The 26959-nt window shown below is 38.8% G+C and overlaps 3 protein-coding genes across 4 annotated transcripts in view; 2 read left to right on the forward strand and 1 right to left on the reverse strand.

Moving 5' to 3' along the window:
• The window catches only part of LOC129449183 (cell adhesion molecule CEACAM6-like), an 86333-nt gene that overhangs the window by 37809 nt on the left and 21565 nt on the right, over positions 1-26959 (reverse strand). The gene's annotated exons all lie outside the window — the stretch shown is intronic.
• LOC129449184 (nectin 1a) overlaps positions 1-26959 on the forward strand; it is a 94441-nt gene that overhangs the window by 29564 nt on the left and 37918 nt on the right. The gene's annotated exons all lie outside the window — the stretch shown is intronic.
• Positions 1626-26498, forward strand: LOC129447478 (uncharacterized). Its single transcript, XM_073872670.1, has 32 exons — positions 1626-1652; positions 1791-1862; positions 2011-2082; positions 2231-2302; positions 2451-2522; positions 2671-2742; positions 2891-2962; positions 3111-3182; positions 3331-3402; positions 3551-3622; positions 3771-3842; positions 3991-4062; positions 4211-4282; positions 4431-4502; positions 4651-4722; positions 4871-4942; positions 5091-5162; positions 16066-16171; positions 16706-16776; positions 17114-19109; positions 19303-19383; positions 19596-19628; positions 20043-20108; positions 20268-20318; positions 20427-20462; positions 20878-20943; positions 21103-21153; positions 21262-21297; positions 21713-21778; positions 21938-21988; positions 22097-22132; positions 26067-26498. Exons 1-32 carry the CDS (start codon positions 1626-1628, stop codon positions 26324-26326), a joined length of 4185 nt encoding a protein of 1394 aa, XP_073728771.1. The 3' UTR covers positions 26327-26498.

Here is a 26959-nt window from a genome sequence, read left to right on the forward strand (position 1 = left end):
AGAATACCATAATGACATTTAAACGTATGAAAGTATATTTTTAAAGTCGGGAGGACAGAATGTCTAGCCACCACTGCTGTGTGTCATAGTGTTTACAGCATTAGACTCACTTGAAAGCATGACAACTTCTGCACTGCTACCCTGTATCTGCATTACCACTAGTTTTAGCTTGAAATTACACTGATAACAGTACTAGTCATCTGTTGTTGATAAACTTATGAATTTGGTTTAATTGTTGTCATCAGTACTAGCGAAGATGACATCTGTGGTTAAACAAGGTAAAAATAAGAACAGTAAAAACTCTTTATTTTGCGTATTTATGTATGCTTTATTTATATCAAATGCAAAAGACAAATAGAAAATTAATATCAATGACAACAAGAATAACTTCAGAGAAAAATATAACACACATACAACAAACTAAATACACGGGGTATTAAAATAAACAAACTACACCAGAGATAAACAAATAATGAAAAAATATAGATTTCAAAAACGGACTTTACCATAGTCAATATTCCCTTTGCTTTGTTTTTTACATCCTCTAATGTTTCAAGATACTTACTTAAAAATAACCAAGTAAAAATTTTTACAATCGACGTGAATACCAAAATAAAACCGTAAAAACTCAGAACAGTTCTCTAAACGTCACATTTAAGCTATTAGTCCTGCTGCAGTTTGTGTTGCTTTATACTTGTATACTATAGCACTAACAGTGAGATCCCATTTGTTTCTCTTATTTTACCTGACACTGTAACACAAGACATTATTATATTAATAACGTGATTAGCCTGCTGGACAAGTTCATCAGTTGGTTCAGCTGTGTTTGATTGGGTTGGAACTGAACTCTGTAGGCCAGAAGATTTCCAGGAGCATGGCTGGAAAACACATGTTAAAACAATATTTAATCCAGGCCCTTTTTCCTGACTGCTCTTTGTTAGGTCGGGGTGTCTTCAGTTGTCGTCACTTTCAAAAGGGTGATTTTCTTTTTGAGTATCGAGGACGAGTCTTAACTAAGGAGGAATATGAACGAAGACATAGTGAACTTGAAGTCTTTTTGTTTGAGTTTCGTTTTGATGGAAGACAACTATGGTATGTATAATATTTTACTCAATTTACAATTTCTTCCAAACATTCATAGTCACATTCATAGCCACATGACGTTCATCCAGAAACATGATTAATTATTCAGTAAAACTTGCATTTACTTAATGTATGATTCAGTCAGTGTTATTACACCTTTTAGTTAGCATTGTGTTCTTGCTGTTTCAGGGTTGATGCTTCCAAAGATGATGGCTCTTTAGGGAGACTTGTCAACGACGATCATGTGAACCCCAACAGTAAAATGAAAATCATTACTGTGAACAGAAAGCCCCATCTTTGCTTATTTGCAGTAAAGAACATCAGTCCTGGGGATGAGATTATGTATAACTATGGGGATTCTGACTGGCCATGGAGAAACAAGGTATTTATAAAGAGTGTGAATTTTTTAGCAGAATTAAATTTTAACAATGTTTGCAAATGGACATGGCAAAGTGTAGTTAAGCGTCTTCATTTTGAATGTGCACAGGTAACTTCTGAGACAGAACAACAGTCACACCGTTCGATCAACTGTGCAGGAGACAATGATGGAACACAGAAGGTATTTGTTTGTAAAGTGTAAATGAGTAATTTACCTCAAGTTTAATCCTATTTATACTTATTTTGATGATAGACAAACTGTTTTAGCAGGACACTTTGTATTCAAGCCTGTTAATGTGTTAATACTTCTTCATTTTGAATGTGCACAGGTAACTTCTGAGACAGAACAACAGTCACACCGTTCGATCAACTGTGCAGGAGACAATGATGGAACACAGAAGGTATTTGTTTGTAAAGTGTACATGAGTAATTTACCTCAAGTTTAATCCTATTTATACTTATTTTGATGATAGACAAACTGTTTTAGCAGGACACTTTGTATTTAAGCATGTTAATGTGTTAATACTTCTTCATTTTGATTGTGCACAGGTAACTTCTGAGACAGAACAACAGTCACACCGTTCGATCAACTGTGCAGGAGACAATGATGGAACACAGAAGGTATTTGTTTGTAAAGTGTAAATGAGTAATTTACCTCAAGTTTAATCCTATTTATACTTATTTTGATGATAGACAAACTGTTTTAGCAGGACACTTTGTATTCAAGCCTGTTAATGTGTTAATACTTCTTCATTTTGAATGTGCACAGGTAACTTCTGAGACAGAACAACAGTCACACCGTTCGATCAACTGTGCAGGAGACAATGATGGAACACAGAAGGTATTTGTTTGTAAAGTGTACATGAGTAATTTACCTCAAGTTTAATCCTATTTATACTTATTTTGATGATAGACAAACTGTTTTAGCAGGACACTTTGTATTTAAGCATGTTAATGTGTTAATACTTCTTCATTTTGACTGTGCACAGGTAACTTCTGAGACAGAACAACAGTCACACCGTTCGATCAACTGTGCAGGAGACAATGATGGAACACAGAAGGTATTTGTTTGTAAAGTGTAAATGAGTAATTTACCTCAAGTTTAATCCTATTTATACTTATTTTGATGATAGACAAACTGTTTTAGCAGCACACTTTGTATTCAAGCCTGTTAATGTGTTAATACTTCTTCATTTTGAATGTGCACAGGTAACTTCTGAGACAGAACAACAGTCACACCGTTCGATCAACTGTGCAGGAGACAATGATGGAACACAGAAGGTATTTGTTTGTAAAGTGTACATGAGTAATTTACCTCAAGTTTAATCCTATTTATACTTATTTTGATGATAGACAAACTGTTTTAGCAGGACACTTTGTATTCAAGCCTGTTAATGTGTTAATACTTCTTCATTTTGAATGTGCACAGGTAACTTCTGAGACAGAACAACAGTCACACCGTTCGATCAACTGTGCAGGAGACAATGATGGAACACAGAAGGTATTTGTTTGTAAAGTGTAAATGAGTAATTTACCTCAAGTTTAATCCTATTTATACTTATTTTGATGATAGACAAACTGTTTTAGCAGGGCACTTTGTATTTAAGCATGTTAATGTGTTAATACTTCTTCATTTTGAATGTGCACAGGTAACTTCTGAGACAGAACAACAGTCACACCGTTCGATCAACTGTGCAGGAGACAATGATGGAACACAGAAGGTATTTGTTTGTAAAGTGTAAATGAGTAATTTACCTCAAGTTTAATCCTATTTATACTTATTTTGATGATAGACAAACTGTTTTAGCAGGACACTTTGTATTCAAGCCTGTTAATGTGTTAATACTTCTTCATTTTGAATGTGCACAGGTAACTTCTGAGACAGAACAACAGTCACACCGTTCGATCAACTGTGCAGGAGACAATGATGGAACACAGAAGGTATTTGTTTGTAAAGTGTAAATGAGTAATTTACCTCAAGTTTAATCCTATTTATACTTATTTTGATGATAGACAAACTGTTTTAGCAGGGCACTTTGTATTTAAGCATGTTAATGTGTTAATACTTCTTCATTTTGAATGTGCACAGGTAACTTCTGAGACAGAACAACAGTCACACCGTTCGATCAACTGTGCAGGAGACAATGATGGAACACAGAAGGTATTTGTTTGTAAAGTGTAAATGAGTAATTTACCTCAAGTTTAATCCTATTTATACTTATTTTGATGATAGACAAACTGTTTTAGCAGCACACTTTGTATTCAAGCCTGTTAATGTGTTAATACTTCTTCATTTTGAATGTGCACAGGTAACTTCTGAGAAAGAACAACAGTCACACCGTTCGATCAACTGTGCTGGAGACAATGATGGAACACAGAAGGTATTTGTTTGTAAAGTGTAAATGAGTAATTTACCTCAAGTTTAATCCTATTTATACTTATTTTGATGATAGACAAACTGTTTTAGCAGGACACTTTGTATTCAAGCCTGTTAATGTGTTAATACTTCTTCATTTTGAATGTGCACAGGTAACTTCTGAGAAAGAACAACAGTCACACCGTTCGATCAACTGTGCTGGAGACAATGATGGAACACAGAAGGTATTTGTTTGTAAAGTGTAAATGAGTAATTTACCTCAAGTTTAATCCTATTTATACTTATTTTGATGATAGACAAACTGTTTTAGCAGGACACTTTGTATTCAAGCCTGTTAATGTGTTAATACTTCTTCATTTTGAATGTGCACAGGTAACTTCTGAGACAGAACAACAGTCACACCGTTCGATCAACTGTGCTGGAGACAATGATGGAACACAGAAGGTATTTGTTTGTAAAGTGTACATGAGTAATTTACCTCAAGTTTAATCCTATTTATACTTATTTTGATGATAGACAAACTGTTTTAGCAGGACACTTTGTATTTAAGCATGTTAATGTGTTAATACTTCTTCATTTTGACTGTGCACAGGTAACTTCTGAGACAGAACAACAGTCACACCGTTCGATCAATTTTGCTGGAGACAATGATGGAACACAGAAGGTATTTGTTTGTAAAGTGTAAATGAGTAATTTACCTCAAGTTTAATCCTATTTATACTTATTTTGATGATAGACAAACTGTTTTAGCAGGGCACTTTGTATTTAAGCATGTTAATGTGTTAATACTTCTTCATTTTGAATGTGCACAGGTAACTTCTGAGACAGAACAACAGTCACACCGTTCGATCAACTGTGCAGGAGACAATGATGGAACACAGAAGGTATTTGTTTGTAAAGTGTACATGAGTAATTTACCTCAAGTTTAATCCTATTTATACTTATTTTGATGATAGACAAACTGTTTTAGCAGGACACTTTGTATTCAAGCCTGTTAATGTGTTAATACTTCTTCATTTTGAATGTGCACAGGTAACTTCTGAGACAGAACAACAGTCACACCGTTCGATCAACTGTGCAGGAGACAATGATGGAACACAGAAGGTATTTGTTTGTAAAGTGTAAATGAGTAATTTACCTCAAGTTTAATCCTATTTATACTTATTTTGATGATAGACAAACTGTTTTAGCAGGGCACTTTGTATTTAAGCATGTTAATGTGTTAATACTTCTTCATTTTGAATGTGCACAGGTAACTTCTGAGACAGAACAACAGTCACACCATTCGATCAACTGTGCAGGAGACAATGATGGAACACAGAAGGTATTTGTTTGTAAAGTGTACATGAGTAATTTACCTCAAGTTTAATCCTATTTATACTTATTTTGATGATAGACAAACTGTTTTAGCAGGACACTTTGTATTTAAGCATGTTAATGTGTTAATACTTCTTCATTTTGATTGTGCACAGGTAACTTCTGTTTCTGCTTTTACAGTTAGATCAAACCATCTTTTATGTGTTCATGTGTCCCCGTAATAAGGCTCGGTGTCTGTCGTCAGGAATGGGTAGACGTTTAGGGTTTGTGCTTTAACAGTTAGATCAAACCTTCTTTTGTGTGTTCATGTGTCCCCGTAATAAGGCTCGGTGTCTGTCGTCGGGAATGGGTAAACATTTAGGGTTTGTGCTTTAACAGTTAGATCAAACCTTCTTTTGTGTGTTCATGTGTCCCCGTAATAAGGCTCGGTGTCTGTCGTCAGGAATGGGTAGACGTTTAGGGTTTGTGCTTTTACAGTTAGATCAAACCTTCTTTTGTGTGTTCATGTGTCCCCGTAATAAGGCTCGGTGTCTGTCGTCGGGAATGGGTAAACATTTAGGGTTTGTGCTTTAACAGTTAGATCAAACCTTCTTTTGTGTGTTCATGTGTCCCCGTAATAAGGCGTGGTGTCTGTCGTCAGGAATGGGTAGACGTTTAGGGTTTGTGCTTTTACAGTTAGATCAAACCTTCTTTTGTGTGTTCATGTGTCCCCGTAATAAGGCTCGGTGTCTGTCGTCGGGAATGGGTAAACATTTAGGGTTTGTGCTTTAACAGTTAGATCAAACCTTCTTTTGTGTGTTCATGTGTCCCCGTAATAAGGCGTGGTGTCTGTCGTCGGGAATGGGTAGACGTTCAGTGTTTCTGCTTTTACAGTTAGATCAAACCTTCTTTTGTGTGTTCATGTGTCCCCGTAATAAGGCGTGGTGTCTGTCGTCAGGAATGGGTAAACGTTTAGGGTTTGTGCTTTTACAGTTAGATCAAACCTTCTTTTGTGTGTTCATGTGTCCCCGTAATAAGGCTCGGTGTCTGTCGTCAGGAATGGGTAGACGTTTAGGGTTTCTGCTTTTACAGTTAGATAGTGCTGCCACTAACGACTAATTTTCTAACGAGTAATCTTTCGACTAATTTTTCGAATAGTCGACTATTCTAAACGACTAATTTAAAAAAACTCAAGTGTTTGTTATTTCATTGTGTCCATTTTATTTTGAACCCACCGGTGTCATAAACAATATGAATAACTTACATGTTACCAAATAAAAAATTACAATGTAAACAATATAAATAATAATAAAAACTTCCAGTGCAAAGTAGATGCTTAACAGAAATATGAAATGTTTCACTTCTACTCTTTGATCTTATATTGCATTTTAACACAACTGAATGCTATTTTACATATTATCTGTTCTGTTGTAGCCTATAAAATAGTGACTAAACATGACCCATCACCTCGTTTTTATCCAACCAGCTGGTCCTTTAACTGCTGCTAAAATCCTGATTTAGATATGCAAAAATCACCATACATTTACATTGTAGCTTTACTGCTGTTGCTCTTCTCATAATTGTTGTTGTGTTTTGAGCCATTTCTTGATTTTAAATGCGAGTGATATAGCGCAGACAATTCGGTGCAAATTCAGAAATATAAGAGAATACACTGTTGTTGTTACATAGACTACACAACACGGCATACAGCATCATAGGGAGGGAGAAAGCTCGCACACAGACTCACACTACTGCTAATCTTTCTTCAAGTCATGTTAACTCGATCAGTCGTCTTTGTCAGAGACATCTGTGAATGTTGACGTTTACGCAAAAAAGAAAGTACATTAAAAACACTGCCACCTTTTCACTGTCACGTAAGAGAGAGGCGCGCGCGGTCGAGGCGCTGCAAGCAACATGTGATAGAGAGAGAGAGAGAGAGACGCGCTGAACACTCGCAACAATGAATTGAGCCGTTTAAAATAGTAAAATAAAAATGTAAATGGGAATCATGAAAAATCTATTTGTTGCGTCCAGTGTTGATTCCGTGGCGGAATCACGAGCAAACACTGATAGCCTTTAACATCCAAAGACAGAGTCATTGTACTTCTCAAAAGAGTTAATAAAACAGTACTGACTAGCTCGCCGTTTCATTAATAATCATATAACAGTTACTTACGTTGTCCTATTCTCTGTGGGTGTATCGTCAATAACTCCCGAGTGTTTTCGTTTGAGATGCTCGTGCATTGTCGTTGTGCTCCCGTGATAAGCCAGCCACGTTTGGCACGGTGTAACAGACCACTCTTTTATCACAACTTGGCTTAAAATACTTTCATACTTTGGAAGCTTTCCGACTCATAATTCCATAGACTCACCTGCCACCGCCAATTTTTCAAAATTAAAGCAGTGAAGGCAGGGGGAGAGGGAAGAAAGATGATAGCGTAGCAGATTAACCAGCAGGGCGCGCACAGCGCACAGACTGGTGTGGAGGTGAATTACATTGAGCCATTTGAGACATGAGACAGAATTACAGTGGGCCGTTTGAGACGGAAAAAAATAAATATGCGACTCCTCGACTAAAAAAATTGCCGTCGACAAATTTTCATCGTCGATTACGTCGACTACGTCGACTATTCGCGGCAGCACTACAGTTAGATCAAACCATCTTTTGTGTGTTCATGTGTCCCCGTAATAAGGCTCGGTGTCTGTCGTCAGGAATGGGTAGACGTTCAGTGTTTCTGCTTTTACAGTTAGATCAAACCTTCTTTTGTGTGTTCATGTGTCCCCGTAATAAGGCTCGGTGTCTGTCGTCAGGAATGGGTAAACGTTTAGGGTTTGTGCTTTAACAGTTAGATCAAACCTTCTTTTGTGTGTTCATGTGTCCCCGTAATAAGGCGTGGTGTCTGTCGTCAGGAATGGGTAGACGTTTAGGGTTTGTGCTTTAACAGTTAGATCAAACCTTCTTTTGTGTGTTCATGTGTCCCCGTAATAAGGCGTGGTGTCTGTCGTCAGGAATGGGTAGACGTTTAGGGTTTCTGCTTTTACAGTTAGATCAAACCATCTTTTGTGTGTTCATGTGTCCCCGTAATAAGGCGTGCTGTCTGTCGTCGGGAATGGGTAAACATTTAGGGTTTGTGCTTTAACAGTTAGATCAAACCTTCTTTTGTGTGTTCATGTGTCCCCGTAATAAGGCTCGGTGTCTGTCGTCGGGAATGGGTAGACGTTTAGGGTTTGTGCTTTAACAGTTAGATCAAACCTTCTTTTGTGTGTTCATGTGTCCCCGTAATAAGGCGTGGTGTCTGTCGTCAGGAATGGGTAGACGTTTAGGGTTTCTGCTTTTACAGTTAGATCAAACCATCTTTTGTGTGTTCATGTGTCCCCGTAATAAGGCGTGCTGTCTGTCGTCGGGAATGGGTAAACATTTAGGGTTTGTGCTTTAACAGTTAGATCAAACCTTCTTTTGTGTGTTCATGTGTCCCCGTAATAAGGCTCGGTGTCTGTCGTCAGGAATGGGTAGACGTTCAGTGTTTCTGCTTTTACAGTTAGATCAAACCATCTTTTGTGTGTTCATGTGTCCCCGTAATAAGGCTCGGTGTCTGTCGTCGGGAATGGGTAGACGTTCAGTGTTTCTGCTTTTACAGTTAGATCAAACCATCTTTTGTGTGTTCATGTGTCCCCGTAATAAGGCTCGGTGTCTGTCGTCAGGAATGGGTAGACGTTCAGTGTTTCTGCTTTTACAGTTAGATCAAACCATCTTTTGTGTGTTCATGTGTCCCCGTAATAAGGCGTGGTGTCTGTCGTCAGGAATGGGTAGACGTTTAGGGTTTCTGCTTTTACAGTTAGATCAAACCATCTTTTGTGTGTTCATGTGTCCCCGTAATAAGGCGTGGTGTCTGTCGTCAGGAATGGGTAGACGTTCAGTGTTTCTGCTTTTACAGTTAGATCAAACCAATCTTTTGTGTGTTCATGTGTCCCCGTAATAAGGCGGGGTGTCTGTCGTCAGGAATGGGTAGACGTTCAGTGTTTCTGCTTTTACAGTTAGATCAAACCTTCTTTTGTGTGTTCATGTGTCCCCGTAATAAGGCTCGGTGTCTGTCGTCAGGAATGGGTAGACGTTTAGGGTTTGTGCTTTAACAGTTAGATCAAACCTTCTTTTGTGTGTTCATGTGTCCCCGTAATAAGGCGGGGTGTCTGTCGTCAGGAATGGGTAGACGTTCAGTGTTTCTGCTTTTACAGTTAGATCAAACCTTCTTTTGTGTGTTCATGTGTCCCCGTAATAAGGCTCGGTGTCTGTCGTCAGGAATGGGTAGACGTTTAGGGTTTGTGCTTTAACAGTTAGATCAAACCATCTTTTGTGTGTTCATGTGTCCCCGTAATAAGGCTCGGTGTCTGTCGTCAGGAATGGGTAGACGTTCAGTGTTTCTGCTTTTACAGTTAGATCAAACCATCTTTTGTGTGTTCATGTGTCCCCGTAATAAGGCGGGGTGTCTGTCGTCAGGAATGGGTAGACGTTCAGTGTTTCTGCTTTTACAGTTAGATCAAACCTTCTTTTGTGTGTTCATGTGTCCCCGTAATAAGGCTCGGTGTCTGTCGTCAGGAATGGGTAGACGTTTAGGGTTTGTGCTTTAACAGTTAGATCAAACCTTCTTTTGTGTGTTCATGTGTCCCCGTAATAAGGCGGGGTGTCTGTCGTCAGGAATGGGTAGACGTTCAGTGTTTCTGCTTTTACAGTTAGATCAAACCTTCTTTTGTGTGTTCATGTGTCCCCGTAATAAGGCTCGGTGTCTGTCGTCAGGAATGGGTAGACGTTTAGGGTTTGTGCTTTAACAGTTAGATCAAACCATCTTTTGTGTGTTCATGTGTCCCCGTAATAAGGCTCGGTGTCTGTCGTCAGGAATGGGTAGACGTTCAGTGTTTCTGCTTTTACAGTTAGATCAAACCTTCTTTTGTGTGTTCATGTGTCCCCGTAATAAGGCGGGGTGTCTGTCGTCAGGAATGGGTAGACGTTCAGTGTTTCTGCTTTTACAGTTAGATCAAACCTTCTTTTGTGTGTTCATGTGTCCCCGTAATAAGGCTCGGTGTCTGTCGTCAGGAATGGGTAGACGTTTAGGGTTTGTGCTTTAACAGTTAGATCAAACCATCTTTTGTGTGTTCATGTGTCCCCGTAATAAGGCTCGGTGTCTGTCGTCAGGAATGGGTAGACGTTCAGTGTTTCTGCTTTTACAGTTAGATCAAACCTTCTTTTGTGTGTTCATGTGTCCCCGTAATAAGGCTCGGTGTCTGTCGTCAGGAATGGGTAGACGTTTAGGGTTTGTGCTTTAACAGTTAGATCAAACCTTCTTTTGTGTGTTCATGTGTCCCCGTAATAAGGCTCGGTGTCTGTCGTCAGGAATGGGTAGACGTTTAGGGTTTGTGCTTTAACAGTTAGATCAAACCTTCTTTTGTGTGTTCATGTGTCCCCGTAATAAGGCTCGGTGTCTGTCGTCAGGAATGGGTAGACGTTCAGTGTTTCTGCTTTTACAGTTAGATCAAACCATCTTTTGTGTGTTCATGTGTCCCCGTAATAAGGCGTGGTGTCTGTCGTCAGGAATGGGTAGACGTTCAGTGTTTCTGCTTTTACAGTTAGATCAAACCATCTTTTGTGTGTTCATGTGTCCCCGTAATAAGGCTCGGTGTCTGTCGTCAGGAATGGGTAGACGTTCAGTGTTTCTGCTTTTACAGTTAGATCAAACCTTCTTTTGTGTGTTCATGTGTCCCCGTAATAAGGCTCGGTGTCTGTCGTCAGGAATGGGTAGACGTTTAGGGTTTGTGCTTTAACAGTTAGATCAAACCTTCTTTTGTGTGTTCATGTGTCCCCGTAATAAGGCTTGGTGTCTGTCGTCGGGAATGGGTAGACGTTAAGGGTTTGTGCTTTAACAGTTAGATCAAACCTTCTTTTGTGTGTTCATGTGTCCCCGTAATAAGGCTTGGTGTCTGTCGTCGGGAATGGGTAGACGTTTAGGGTTTGTGCTTTAACAGTTAGATCAAACCTTCTTTTGTGTGTTCATGTGTCCCCGTAATAAGGCTCGGTGTCTGTCGTCGGGAATGGGTAGACGTTTAGGGTTTGTGCTTTAACAGTTAGATCAAACCTTCTTTTGTGTGTTCATGTGTCCCCGTAATAAGGCTCGGTGTCTGTCGTCAGGAATGGGTAGACGTTTAGGGTTTGTGCTTTAACAGTTAGATCAAACCTTCTTTTGTGTGTTCATGTGTCCCCGTAATAAGGCTCGGTGTCTGTCGTCGGGAATGGGTAGACGTTTAGGGTTTGTGCTTTAACAGTTAGATCAAACCTTCTTTTGTGTGTTCATGTGTCCCCGTAATAAGGCTCGGTGTCTGTCGTCAGGAATGGGTAGACGTTTAGGGTTTGTGCTTTTACAGTTAGATCAAACCTTCTTTTGTGTGTTCATGTGTCCCCGTAATAAGGCTCGGTGTCTGTCGTCGGGAATGGGTAGACGTTAAGGGTTTGTGCTTCAACAGTTAGATCAAACCTTCTTTTGTGTGTTCATGTGTCCCCGTAATAAGGCTCGGTGTCTGTCGTCAGGAATGGGTAGACGTTTAGGGTTTGTGCTTTAACAGTTAGATCAAACCTTCTTTTGTGTGTTCATGTGTCCCCGTAATAAGGCGTGGTGTCTGTCGTCAGGAATGGGTAGACGTTCAGTGTTTCTGCTTTTACAGTTAGATCAAACCTTCTTTTGTGTGTTCATGTGTCCCCGTAATAAGGCTCGGTGTCTGTCGTCAGGAATGGGTAGACGTTTAGGGTTTGTGCTTTAACAGTTAGATCAAACCTTCTTTTGTGTGTTCATGTGTCCCCGTAATAAGGCTCGGTGTCTGTCGTCAGGAATGGGTAGACGTTTAGGGTTTGTGCTTTAACAGTTAGATCAAACCTTCTTTTGTGTGTTCACGTGTCCCCGTAATAAGGCGTGGTGTCTGTCGTCGGGAATGGGTAGACGTTCAGTGTTTCTGCTTTTACAGTTAGATCAAACCTTCTTTTGTGTGTTCATGTGTCCCCGTAATAAGGCTCGGTGTCTGTCGTCAGGAATGGGTAGACGTTCAGTGTTTCTGCTTTTACAGTTAGATCAAACCTTCTTTTGTGTGTTCATGTGTCCCCGTAATAAGGCTCGGTGTCTGTCGTCAGGAATGGGTAGACGTTTAGGGTTTGTGCTTTAACAGTTAGATCAAACCTTCTTTTGTGTGTTCATGTGTCCCCGTAATAAGGCTTGGTGTCTGTCGTCGGGAATGGGTAGACGTTAAGGGTTTGTGCTTTAACAGTTAGATCAAACCTTCTTTTGTGTGTTCATGTGTCCCCGTAATAAGGCTCGGTGTCTGTCGTCAGGAATGGGTAGACGTTTAGGGTTTGTGCTTTAACAGTTAGATCAAACCTTCTTTTGTGTGTTCATGTGTCCCCGTAATAAGGCTCGGTGTCTGTCGTCGGGAATGGGTAGACGTTAAGGGTTTGTGCTTTAACAGTTAGATCAAACCTTCTTTTGTGTGTTCATGTGTCCCCGTAATAAGGCTCGGTGTCTGTCGTCAGGAATGGGTAGACGTTTAGGGTTTGTGCTTTAACAGTTAGATCAAACCTTCTTTTGTGTGTTCATGTGTCCCCGTAATAAGGCTCGGTGTCTGTCGTCGGGAATGGGTAGACGTTTAGGGTTTGTGCTTTAACAGTTAGATCAAACCTTCTTTTGTGTGTTCATGTGTCCCCGTAATAAGGCTCGGTGTCTGTCGTCAGGAATGGGTAGACGTTTAGGGTTTGTGCTTTTACAGTTAGATCAAACCTTCTTTTGTGTGTTCATGTGTCCCCGTAATAAGGCGTGGTGTCTGTCGTCAGGAATGGGTAGACGTTCAGTGTTTCTGCTTTTACAGTTAGATCAAACCTTCTTTTGTGTGTTCATGTGTCCCCGTAATAAGGCTCGGTGTCTGTCGTCAGGAATGGGTAGACGTTTAGGGTTTGTGCTTTAACAGTTAGATCAAACCTTCTTTTGTGTGTTCATGTGTCCCCGTAATAAGGCTCGGTGTCTGTCGTCAGGAATGGGTAGACGTTTAGGGTTTGTGCTTTAACAGTTAGATCAAACCTTCTTTTGTGTGTTCACGTGTCCCCGTAATAAGGCGTGGTGTCTGTCGTCGGGAATGGGTAGACGTTCAGTGTTTCTGCTTTAACAGTTAGATCAAACCTTCTTTTGTGTGTTCACGTGTCCCCGTAATAAGGCGTGGTGTCTGTCGTCGGGAATGGGTAGACGTTCAGTGTTTCTGCTTTTACAGTTAGATCAAACCTTCTTTTGTGTGTTCATGTGTCCCCGTAATAAGGCGTGGTGTTTGTCGTCGGGAATGGGTAGACGTTTAGGGTTTGTGCTTTAACAGTTAGATCAAACCTTCTTTTGTGTGTTCATGTGTCCCCGTAATAAGGCGTGGTGTCTGTCGTCGGGAATGGGTAAACGTTTAGGGTTTGTGCTTTAACAGTTAGATCAAACCTTCTTTTGTGTGTTCATGTGTATCTGTAATGAATCGCGGTGTCCTGTTTTCTGTTGTGGGGGATGGGCAGATGATTCCTACAGCCAGATTGGACCTTCAGGGCTCTAGACTAACTTTTTGCACCGGTTGCACTGGTGCGCCTAAACATTTTGCTTAGGTGCACCAACACAAAAGTTAGCTGCACTCTAATTTTTGACCGCATCGGATTTATAGTTCACCCAAAAATGAAAATTCTGTCATAATTTACTCACTCTCATGTTGTTACCTGTATAAATGTCTTTGTTCTGGTGAACATGAATGAAAATATTTTGAGGAATGTTTGTAACCAAACCATTCATGAGCCCCATTTACTTCCATAGTATTATTTTTTCCTACTATAGAAGTGAATGGGGCTCATGCTTGGTTTGGTTATTAACATTCCTCAAAATATCTTGCTTTGTGTTTATCAGAACAAAGACATTTATATAGGTTTGTAACAAAATGAGGGAGAGTTAATAATGACAGAATTTTCATTTTTGGGTGAACTGTCCCTTTAACACCGCAAGTTTAGCGCCAGTGGTGGTTTAATACAGAATATAAACATATAGGCTATTTTATAATTTTCATGTTGTCATTCCATTTTCTTTATACGAGTCATGCACAGTCCTGTTTGATAACCCGCATCCGCCCAAAATAACACTTAAAATATTTGTTAAAATAACACTTGACCCGTTATCCGACATCAGCATCAATTTCATACCCGCCCGTTTTACATAAAGACAGCGACCGCCCGCACCGCAAATCGTGAAGTAAGTAGAAACCTTTAAAGATCTTCATGCAGAACATTGACCGAAATAAGCACAGGACTAATATATTAAATAAATATATTAACATTTAATGTGAAACTTTGTGAGGGTCGGCAGATTGACAGCTGAGCGGTCAGCAGTATTTGAACACTCATACGCGCTGCGCTTATATTTATAATTAACTTATAAATTGATGATATGATTGCAGTGATTCCAAAGGGATGTCCAAAAAAAAACTCAAGTAGAATGTTAAATGTTTAAAGTTGAATGTCTCTTTCTTGCTGCCTGTAGTGTAAACCCGCACCGGTGATGGCATGATACGCTAGCTTGCATCTTGCATTACCTTAAATTATCATCGTCATACAAATAAAAGTAAAACAACATTCAAAACTGTAATGGTGTACATTTATTTATGTAAAGTAACACTCGCAATAATAACAAAACATTGTGCTATTTTAAATAGGTAAAAAAAAAAATTGTGCTGCATTAGATTTGGAGCGCGTCACACAAAAAATAAACTCATATAGGCTATAGGCTACTTTTAAATTCGTTTTGTTAATTTGCTAATTATTTAAGTGAAACACATTTCATGTAGGCTTATTTATTTTATTATTTTTTCACAAAAGAAAGATGTAAGCATCATGTTCTATTCATTTTAATGCTTTTTGCGTATAAACTAAAGCCTTGGGGGGAATTATTTATGAATGAATCAACAACGCAAATCAAGGAATGCATTTATTTCTCTATTTAAGACAATCTTGCAGGGCGGTAATAGTGATACAGCAAACACCGAAAAGTCAGATTAGATTTGGAAGTAAGATTATGAAGAAAGCGGTCCTGACTCCTGGCTTTTTTCTATAAATTTGGCGCACGCGACATTGCTGTTCGGGGTTACGTTCAAATAATTTTCTTCAAAAGAATTATGCTCTGGCTCTGACTCGATTGTAAGAGGCTCATTACCTAATTCCGTCTTCGGGTTCGGACCAGGACTGATGTGACGGGAGGTTGATGTCAGAGCATTGGTTATGATCTTTGGACGGATCAGGCATTAACTCTGTTTATCTGACGGACCAAGGCTACTCACCTCTCTCTCTCTCTCTCTCTCTCTCTCTCTCTCTCTCTGACTGGAGCGCATACGCATTTTTAAACGTACACACATGTAGATCTGGACCATGGCTTTTTCCCTCTGATTTTTTTTTAAGTCGCACCATTGAGAAATTAGTTCGCGTCGCACTCTCGAGCCCTGACCTTGGTTTTTGTTTACATACGTCTCTTTGTGAAATCCTGGTGGTGTTGTTTGCATCTTGTAGGATGAGTATGTTAATCTTTTAACATCAGTTTGGAGTTTTTCACTTAGGGCAGTGTTCTTCACTCCCAATCCTGGAGAGCCGGTGTCCTGCAGAGTTTAGCTCCAACCTTAATTAAACACACCTACCTGTGATCTTCTTGTGATCATGAAGACATTGATTAGCTTGCTCAGGTGTGTTTGATTAAGGTTGGAGCTAAACTCTGCAGGACACCGGCTCTCCAGGGCTGGGAGTGAAGAACACTGACTTAGGGTGTGATAATTCGATAGAAATTTTGTTAAATGTAAATTAATTTCAGTCATCTGTGTTAATAAATTTTTAAATACTTTTTCAACAGAAGTGCCAACATGTTGTAGTCTGCTCGGTAGTATCCAGCTTGGATAAATGTGAGAGCTGTACTGGACCCTATTCTGCCTTTAAGTGGATTGGCGTGAAATGTCAGAGTAAGTATTTTGTCTAAGAAAATATATTTGCTTTGTCAGACTTTTCAGTGTTTTCAAGCCAAATTAATGATACATATGATTGAGGTAAGCATTCCTATGCTTCTCAGTTGTTCATTTGTACGTCCATGTCAGTCACACTTTATGTTGATGGGCCACTTAAAGACATTAAACTAACAATAAATAACTTTGCAACTATGTCAACTTACACTCATTAAAGTATTAGAAAACTGTAAAGCATAGGGTTAGGAAAGGGGTTAAAGTTCGTGGAATAAGTTGACATGTAATTGCAAAGATACTTACAATTAGTAAAATGTCTAAAGTGGACTGTCGAAATAGTGATACCTCCATTTCTGTATTAGTCCATTTTTTTCAATATTTTTTCTTTCTGTCTTTCAAACTCTCCATCTATTTGCTGTTTGACTCTAGAGAATCTGTAACAGAACATAGAGATTAGGAAATTTAAATATTCTAAAAAAATTAAATGCATATGAGTGAATTACATGAACCAACCTTGTTATTACACTTTCTGTCTAGTTTGTTGCCGCTTTTGGCATAAAACCTGCTACGATAAAAATGTGATGCTTCAATCTGACCCTATTACATCAGTAAGTATTTGTTTAAACATAATTAGAAAAAAAAAGTTCAGATGCAAAAGCTGCTAAACGCCACCACTGTCTAAAATAAGATAATGATTGTAACTGTATGCCCTTGACATGTATTATAATGTTCATCAAATACACTTACTCCTGCCATCAGGCCATTCAGAAATGCTAGGTTTTAGGCAAAAGCCATTAAGAATATGATTAAAAATGCTATTTAAAAAAACATCATACCAGATGCACTTAGTAGGTTTTGCATCTGAACTCTTCATATATACTCAAATAGAAATAAACAATTTTAAGTAATGTTTTGATATGTGTATATATATTTTTTCCTTTTCAGAATTCTGAAGAATGCAGCAATGAGTCTGATCAGGACTATGTACCCGATTTTGGTTCAGACCATTCTGAGGAGAGCACAGTGTCTGAAGTGTCTAAACAATCTACTGCAAAAATTCAAAAAGGCAGACAATGCCAAGAACGCCTCAAAGGTAGAGACTCACTGAATAAAGATCCATTCTCCACAGCACAGGCTGAACGGTTGTGTAGTAAAAGCAAGCATGTTCAAGTGTCAGGAACTCACAACGAATCAAGGATCGGTAATACAGGGGACACATCTGTTGAGAATATCACAGGTTCTGTGGAAGATCAATGTGTACAGCCCTCAAATATTTCTTCTTCAGTAACCAAGAAGAATTACTGCTTCATTTGTGGAAAACCACAATCAAAATATTCACGACACTTAAAAGTTCATGAGAAAACAAATGCGGAAGTTGCTCGGGCTTTGGCTCTGCCTAAACACTCCAAAGAGCGTAAACAATTGCTTGACAAACTGAGAAACCAAGGAAACTACGAACACAATACAGATGTTTTGACAAGTGGGACTGGATTGTTAAAAATCAGACGTAAACCAAAGAAAAAATTTAGTTCAAAAGATTATGTACATTGTATGTATTGCCATGCCATGTTTCTGCGGAGAGACCTGTGGAGACATGTTCGTAATTGTCCTTCTAAACCAGTGGAAGATGGGGCAGGGCCAGGAAAAAACAGGGTTTTGCACTTGGCATCAGTGTCGGATTCAACTCTGTGTCAACAAATATCACAGGGTGTTTGGAAGTTGTTAACTCTGATGAAAGATGATATGATTTCTGCTGCTGTCCGGAGTGACTTCTGCATTCTTCAACTGGCTCAGTCATTTTTCAATAAACATGGACAAGATCCAACCAAATTTGACTACATTCGTCAGAAGCTCCGGGAAGTTGGTCGACTTCTGCTGGTCCTGCGAAGAGAATTTTCTATTCAGACTCTTGAGGATGCTATAAGACCTGCAAATTTTAAGGTAGTTGTCCAGGCTGTCAAGAAGGTGTCTGGGTTTGATGAAAATAAACATTCCTACCAGACTCCAAGTCTTGCTCTAAAGTTAGGCCACTCATTACATAAGATAAGTGACATTATACACTGCAAAGCTCTAATGGCAGATGACAGTGAGGGCATAAAGTCAAGTCAGACTTTCAAAAAACTGTATAATGCAAAGTGGTCTGAACTTGTTTCTCACACGGCTTTGAACACCTTGCATGAGGGGCACTTCAACAAACCATCCACCCTCCCTTTCACAGAGGATGTACAACGTCTTCACCAGCATCTTGAAATGATTGCTAGTTCAACATCTGATAAGTTGACAGAAATGCCATCAGCACAAGTGTATGCAGAACTTTGCAAAGCAACTCTAGCTAAAATAATTCTTTTCAATCGAAGACGGGGCGGAGAGGTTGCAAAGATGCAACTTAAAAGTTTCCAAGAGAGGGACACGGCTCCTCTACATAAAGATGTTGCTGTTGGTCTCACAAAGTTTGAACAAAAACTTTGTGCACATTTCAGTCGGGTGGAAATTAAAGGCAAGAGGGGGCGGAAAGTTGCAGTCTTGCTTTCACCGGACATGGTTAATGCCTTAACTCAACTCATAAGCAGAAGAAAAGAGTGCGGAGTTCCAGAAGAAAACACATTCCTCTTTGCAAGACCAAACTGTTTGACTCCTTATCGAGGTCAAGACTGCCTGAGGATTTATGCAGATGAGTGTGGTGCAAAAAATCCTGAACTCCTCAGGTCTACACAGTTACGTAAACATGTTGCCACTTTATCACAGGTTCTAAACCTTAAAAACCACGAATTGGACCAAGTTGCAGATTTTTTGGGCCACGATATTCGTGTTCATAGAGAGTACTACAGGCTGCCTGAGGCTACAACACAGCTGGCCAAAATATCCAAACTATTACTTGCAATGGAGAAAGGCTCACTAACAGATCTTCAGGGCAAAACACTGGAAGAGATGGAAATTGAAGGTAATACTGTTAAAGTTGTTGCAAATTAGATTTTTTTGTAGTTTTTTGCCCAAGATTGTTTCATACTGTACAGACCATAGATGATTAACAAAGTAGTATTCATTTAGTTTTTGAAAGTGATCATAGTGTTATTTTTTATCTCTAATATTTGCAGTTCTACACTTATTTGATTACTCAAATTACTTGTTTTTAGATCACATAGACTTTACAGATTCTGAGCAAAGTGAAGACAGTGAAGCTTCAGAGACTGATCCACAGACCCAAACAATAATGGGTAAAAGCAAATAACACGCATGTCAAATCATTAAATTCAGCATAAGGTGTACCAGATAATGGTGCAAGATTATATTGTGGTTCAGATACAGTATACAGTGTGGTCATTGTAAACAAAGTAATATGGTCAATATTTCCCAGTAATTGTAGAAAAAATAGATGTTAATAGTTTGTCGGATTATTAGTTTGTTTTCATAATTTTCCAATTCACAGATTTTGATTCTGCTTTAGAAGGCTCATCTGAAGGTATGACGAGTAATTCTAATGCTTTAATTACTAATCCAATTTAAATTTAAAATGTATTGTTTACATATTTTAATTAAACTTTTATTATCTCCTTTTAGTTTGTTTTACTGTACATGTATTTAATGCCTGGAAAATGCCGTCTGAATTGCTTTAGCATGTTTATCTGATTTCATTTCAACTTTTGTCATTTTCAGAACAACTGGGGTGGTTTTCCGGACGGGGATTAGACTAGTACTAAACTAAAATAAATGTAAGAGCAGTCCAAACTCAAAACAACTCGCACTGACTAACTTAAAATACTTCAGTGCCTCTTGTCCTGGCTTAAGCCGATTCCTGTCCGGGAAACCACCCTATAAGCATTATATTTAGGATTATGCGTCCAAATTTTTTCAGTTTTTCTGTTTTGTTTTTTAGCAATTAACCAACCCACTAGTAAGCAGGATAAAAAGCACGCCAGGCGCGAAAAGTGTGAACAACCTGGTAAAACTTGCACAGACACACATACTCCGAACACTACTACGAATTCATGTACATTGAGATCTAAAGTACAAGTTATTAGAATGAAATGGTGTTTGTGCATGCAATGTTTGATATGTGACACTTGAACTTTATACTAATGTTATACTATTCATAACACAGGACTGAAGAAAGCAAGGCGAACTGTTGAGGAACCTCCAGGGACTTCATACGGTATAAACATCCACCTCAGTCAACCAGCATGTTTAAGTGAGGTTTGAGTCATTTTCTGTAGTCCTTGAACTTCTGTTTCTTATAGTATTTTATTTTTCTAATTCACAGATGATTTTGACTCTGCCTTAGAAGGCTCATCTGAAGGTATGACGAGTAATTCCAATGCTTTAATTACTAATCCAATTTAAATTTTCACTTTATTGTTTACATATTTCAATAAAACTTTTATTATCTAATTTTTAGTTTGTTTTACTGTATATGTATTTAATGCCTGGAAAATGCCATCTGAATTGCTTTAGCATGTTTATCTGATTTCATTTCAACTTTTGTCATTTTTAGAACAACTGGGGTGGTTTTCCGGACGGGGATTAGACTAGTACTAAACTAAAATAAATGTAAGAGCAGTCCAAACTCAAAACAACTCGCACTGACTAACTTAAAATACTTCAGTGCCTCTTGTCCTGGCTTAAGCCGATTCCTGTCCGGGAAACCACCCTATGAGCATTATATTTAGGATTATGCGTCCAAGTTTTTTCTGTTTTTCTGTTTTGTGTTTTAGCAATTAACCAACCCACTAGTAAGAAGGATAAAAAGCACGCCAGGCGCGAAAAGTGTGAACAACCTGGTAAAACCTGCACAGACACACATACTCCGAACACTACTACGAATTCATGTACATTGAGATCTAAAGTACAAGTTATTAGAATCAAATGGTGTTTGTGCATGCAATGTTTGATATGTGACACTTGAACTTTATACTAATGTTATACTATTCATAACACAGGACTGAAGAAAGCAAGGCGAACTGTTGAGGAACCTCCAGGGACTTCATACGGTATAAACATCCACCTCAGTCAACCAGCATGTTTAAGTGAGGTTTGAGTCATTTTCTGTAGTCCTTGAACTTCTGTTTCTTATAGTATTTTATTTTTCTAATTCACAGATGATTTTGACTCTGCCTTAGAAGGCTCATCTAAAGGTATGACGAGTAATTCCAATGCTTTAATTACTAATCCAATTTAAATTTTCACTTTATTGTTTACATATTTCAATAAAACTTTTATTATCTAATTTTTAGTTTGTTTTACTGTATATGTATTTAATGCCTGGAAAATGCCATCTGAATTGCTTTAGCATGTTTATCTGATTTCATTTCAACTTTTGTCATTTTTAGAACAACTGGGGTGGTTTTCCGGACGGGGATTAGACTAGTACTAAACTAAAATAAATGTAAGAGCAGTCCAAACTCAAAACAACTCGCACTGACTAACTTAAAATACTTCAGTGCCTCTTGTCCTGGCTTAAGCCGATTCCTGTCCGGGAAACCACCCTATAAGCATTATATTTAGGATAATGCGTCCAAGTTTTTTCTGTTTTTCTGTTTTGTGTTTTAGCAATTAACCAACCCACTAGTAAGAAGGATAAAAAGCACGCCAGGCGCGAAAAGTGTGAACAACCTGGTAAAACTTGCACAGACACACATACTCCGAACACTACTACGAATTCATGTACATTGAGATCTAAAGTACAAGTTATTAGAATGAAATGGTGTTTGTGCATGCAATGTTTGATATGTGACACTTGAACTTTATACTAATGTTATACTATTCATAACACAGGACTGAAGAAAGCAAGGCGAACTGTTGAGGAACCTCCAGGGACTTCATACGGTATAAACATCCACCTCAGTCAACCAGCATGTTTAAGTGAGGTTTGAGTCATTTTCTGTAGTCCTTGAACTTCTGTTTCTTATAGTATTTTATTTTTCTAATTCACAGATGATTTTGACTCTGCTTTAGAAGGCTCATCTGGAGGTATGACGAGTAATTCTAATGCTTTAATTACTAATCCAATTTAAATGTTCACTTTATTGTATAATTCATACAAAATAGTCAACTCATAAAATATCTACGAATTCTCGTGAGATCAGGCTTGCATATCTCTTTAAATTGGAAGTCTTCATTTTATTGTTTACATATTTCAATTAAACTTTCATAGTTTTCTCTTCTAGTTCATCTTACATGTACAGATGGTGGACAAAATATGAACACTATAATAGAGGTTAACAGGGCTTGACATTAACACCTGCCAAACGGCTGCAACTGCTTTTATTATATTCACTAAAAGCTACTCTATTTATGACTCCCTGCACTGAAAAAAAACGATTTTCTTAGTATTTTTGTCTTGTTTTCAGTATCTTGTATCTAAAAATTCTAAATCAAGATGTATTTTTTGATGAGCAAAATGGCCAAAACGCATACAATTTCAGTGAAATTGGGCTTAAAACGAAAAAAAAAAATCTAAATGGGGTAAGCACATTTTCTTGAATTGTTTAAGAAAAAAGTTCAAGATTTTTTCTTACCCTGGAAATTGTTTTTCAGGCAGCTAAATATATGAAATGATCTGTATTAATACCAGGTATATACCAGCTAATATTATTTACTCTCAATTTGGGTGTCAATCTTTAAAAAGTAATTTTAGCATGCTAAAGTCTCAACAGAATTGTGACCAGTGAAAATGCTGAGTGGCTAGTAACTAAAAAACCACTGGCCACTGTGGTGGGTGACCAAAAACATTAATGTCAAGCCCTGGAGGTTGCTACTATTTGTAAAGGCTACTATGAAAAAAATAATTTTGGTTGTCTTGCTAACTTTATATTGTCTAGGTTAGATGCAAAAACACGGTTTGAACAAGCTCGCCAAAACAAGTTGTGTTCAGTAGTGCTTCGTACAAGAAATTTGTGAAATGGGTCCATTTTCAGATTTCCAAAGGGGACATTTTAAGATTGTTTGGTGATTCAAGATTAAATATTTTCACACTTGTAAGAGAAGCAGATTCTCTACTCAAACCTCTCTTTAGACCTGTACACACTGCATATTAATTCGGTTGTCACTTTTAATACTTAATCCTGTTTTGTACACACACAGTTCAGTAATATACAGGACCAACCACCGCATTCTACAACCGAATTAACTCCTGCAAAATAGGGCTGCACGATTAATCGAAAAAGAATCATGATCTCGATTCATACATATAGTGAGGAAAATAAGTATTTGAACACCCTGCTATTTTGCAAGTTCTCCCACTTATGGGACTCATGGAGGGGTCTGAAATTGTCATCGTAGCTGCATGTCCACTGTGAAAGACATAATCGAAAAAAAATCCAGAAATCACAATGTATGATTTTTTTTTTACTATTTGTATGATACAGCTGTTAATAAGTATTTGAACACCTGAGAAAATCAATGTTAATAATTGGTGCAGTAGTCTTTGTTTGCAATTACAGAGGTCAAAACTTTCCTGTAGTTTTTCACCAGGTTTACACAAACTGCAGGAGGGATTTTGGCCCACTCCTCCACACAGATCTTCTCTAGATCAGTCAGGTTTCTGTCCTGTCGCTGAGAAACACGGAGTTTGAGCTTCTTTCAAAGATTATCTATTGGGTTTAGGTCTGGAGACTTGCTAGGCCACGGCAGAACCTTGAAATGCTTCTTAGGGCTCACTCACACTATCCAAACCAAACCGCGCTCGGGCGCGTTTGACCCCCAAAGCCTGGTTTGTTTGACTAGTGTGATCGCTCTGTTCCGCACCCAGAGGTGGGCCGGAGCACGGTTCACTTGGGCTCAGGCGCGGAAGGCTGTGGTGTGAGTGCAATCGCGCCTGAGCGCGATTCAAAAGGTGAAGACGTCAGTTGCGCGACCACTCACCTTCATCTGCCTTCGTTAAAACCTTTTGATGCGCGCAGCGGGGTTACGCGAATGTCCGAGCTGCACACGTGACAGATCAACTAAGCAATATGATAACATGTGAGAGGGATGTCTGTAATTGCGCACCAAACGACTCCGGATAAAAAACAAAGACTTATCATTACAGTGGGTTCCAGTGTTAAGAGAGAGCTTTACTTCCTGCTTTTTTCAAAACAAACGCATCTTAATGACGAAAGCGCGCCCGGACTCGGATCGATAAAAAGTACAGTGTGAGTGCGTGCACCATGGGGGAGAAGGGAGGGGTGACAATCGCGCTGGGGCATGGTTTGGTTTGGTTTGGTTTGGACAGAGCCACTCCTTGGTTATCGTGGCTGTGTGCTTCGGGTCATTGTCATGTTGGAAGACCCAGCCTCGACCCTTCTTCAATGCTCAAACTGAGGGAAGGAGGTTGTTCCCCAAAATCTGGCAATACATGGCCCCGGTCATCCTCTCCTTAATACAGTGTAGTCGCCCTGTCCCATGTGCAGAAAACAACCCCAAAGCATGATGCAACCACCCCCATGCTTCACAGTAGGGATGGTGTTCTTGGGATGGTACTCATCATTCTTCTTCCTCCAAACACGTGTAGTGGAATTATGACCAAAAAGTTCTATTTTGGTTTCATTTGACCACATGACTTTCTCCCATGATTCCTCTGGATCATCCAAATGGTCATTGGCAAACTTAAGACGGGCCTGGACATGTGCTGGTTTAAGCAGGGGAACCTTCCATGCCATGCATGATTTCAAACCATGATGCTTAGTGTATTATCAACAGTAACCTTGGAAACGGTGGTCCCAGCTTTTTTTTAGGTCATTGACCAGCTCCTCCCGTGTAGTTCTGGGCTGATTTCTCACCTTTCTTAGAATCATTGAGACTCCACGAGGTGAGATCTTGCATGGAGCCCCAGTCCGAGGGAGATTGACAGTCATGTTTAGCTTCTTCCATTTTCTAATGATTGCTTCAACAGTGGACCTTTTTTCACCAAGCTGCTTGGCAATTTCCCCGTTGCCCATTCCAGCCTTGTGGAGGTGTACAATATTGTCTCTAGTGTCTTTGGACAGCTCTCTGGTCTTGGCCATGTTAGTAGTTGGATTCATACTGATTGTATGGGGTGGACAGGTGTCTTTATGCAGCTAAACGACCTCAAACAGGTGCATCTAATTTAGGATAATAAATGGAGTGGAGGTGGACATTTTAAAGGCAAACTAACAGGCCTTTGAGGGTCAGAATTCTAGCTGATTGACCGGTGTTCAAATACTTATTTGCAGCTGTGTCATACAAATAAATAGTTAAAAAATCATAAATTGTGATTTCTGGATTTTTTTTTTGATTATGTCTCTCAAAGTGGACATGCACCTATGATGACAATTTCAGACCCCTCCATGATTTCTAAGTGGGAGAACTTGCAAAATAGCAGGGTGTTCAAATACTTATTTTCCTCACTGTAAATGCTATCTTCATTCGAAATGAAGGCAGAACATTGCTATGGTTATCTGTGTCAATCCCATTTTCAGGAGTGAGTCTTGTTCCGTACAGACCTGAAACAAACATTTAGGGGATTCACTCCTGCATTTAAATGCAGTTGTCACTCCCGAAAGCTTGCAGTGTGTACGAGGTGTAAAACAACTGAAGATACCATCTGATAGATGATTGATACAATAGCACACTGGACAGCATTTAAAAGTTGTATGAATATATTGTGAGAAGGTTTAAAGCTTTATTATAGGCAAACAATGGTCCCCAACATCTTATTTATTAAAGTGCTATCAGCTATTTCCCTGCTGTTCATATTATTCTGCCAACCCCTGTATTTAATGGCTATAAAATGTATGAGGATGAGTGAACATCCTTCCTTACTAAAACAAACAGGCAAAATCATGTTTGACAAAAAACAGTAGCCAATCATAATTTTTAATGACTGCATCAATTGGGGAGAGTAGGGAGATAAGCTCTCTAGTCATCATGCTGTTCATATCAGGATTCTGTTTTCCTCCTTTAGTGATTCTTGAAAATTCTGCTGAAAGTGGTGATGCAAGAAGAATACAAAAACGGGTATGGTCTCCAACAGAAATCTCTGCTGTCATGAGACATTTCCGGAACCACATCGCAAAGTGTAAACTTGCCACCAAGATTGAGTGTCTACAGTGCAAAAATGCAGAGCATCCTGCTTTGGATAGTCGCTCTGTTCAAAACATCAGAGACTTTGTGAGGAATCGAGGCTTAACCCTCAAAAGGAAGCAATTACAAAATGCTGAATAAGCACTTTTTTCTGTCGTTTTGTTCATATGTATTTACAAAGTTTTAAACTGTTCATACACTGCAAAAAATGATATGTTAATTTTTTACACATTGTGTGTGTCATGCCATTTAAGTCGTTATTTCATGTTAATATAAATGAAAGGGCCAACACAAGTTGTGTTAAAACAGTGATGGGAGTAACGGGTTACAAAGTAATTCCGTTACTGTAATTCCACTGCTTTTAGCGGTAATTAACATGTAACTAAGTATTTTTTTTAATCAAGTAACGCGGTTACAATTACTGAAATTTAAATGAGTTGGTTACTCGCGTTACTCTATTTTGTGATCAATCAACACTTGCAGACAAGACATTTCTGATTTAACATCGCAGGACTGTGGTGAGCGGCACAATGATGTGTTGTCTCTATACTTCTGTGTTATTATTCATTGTGCCGCCCACCACGGTCCTGCAACATTAGATCAGAAATGTCTTGTCTGCAAGTGTTCATTGATCACAAAATAGAGTAACGTGAGTAACCAACTCATTTAAATTTCAGTAATTGTAACTGCGTTACTTGATTTAAAAAAAAAACTTTGTTACATGTTAATTACAGCTAAAAGTAGGGGAATTACAGTAACAGAATTACTTTGTAA

Source organism: Misgurnus anguillicaudatus, chromosome 10, assembly GCF_027580225.2.
Source record: "Misgurnus anguillicaudatus chromosome 10, ASM2758022v2, whole genome shotgun sequence".
In the NCBI taxonomy this organism is placed as follows: Eukaryota; Metazoa; Chordata; class Actinopteri; order Cypriniformes; family Cobitidae; genus Misgurnus; species Misgurnus anguillicaudatus.

Bases quoted from the DNA above. Each gene is read 5' to 3' on its own strand.
- LOC129447478 (XM_073872670.1), top strand. From the start codon at position 1,626: ATGATGGAACACAGAAGGTATTTGTTT. The intron at 4,723-4,870 runs GTATTTGTTTGT...GAATGTGCACAG, and splicing joins ACAATGATGGAACACAGAAG to GTAACTTCTGAGACAGAACA. The intron at 19,629-20,042 runs GTATGACGAGTA...TTTGTTTTTTAG, and splicing joins TTTAGAAGGCTCATCTGAAG to CAATTAACCAACCCACTAGT.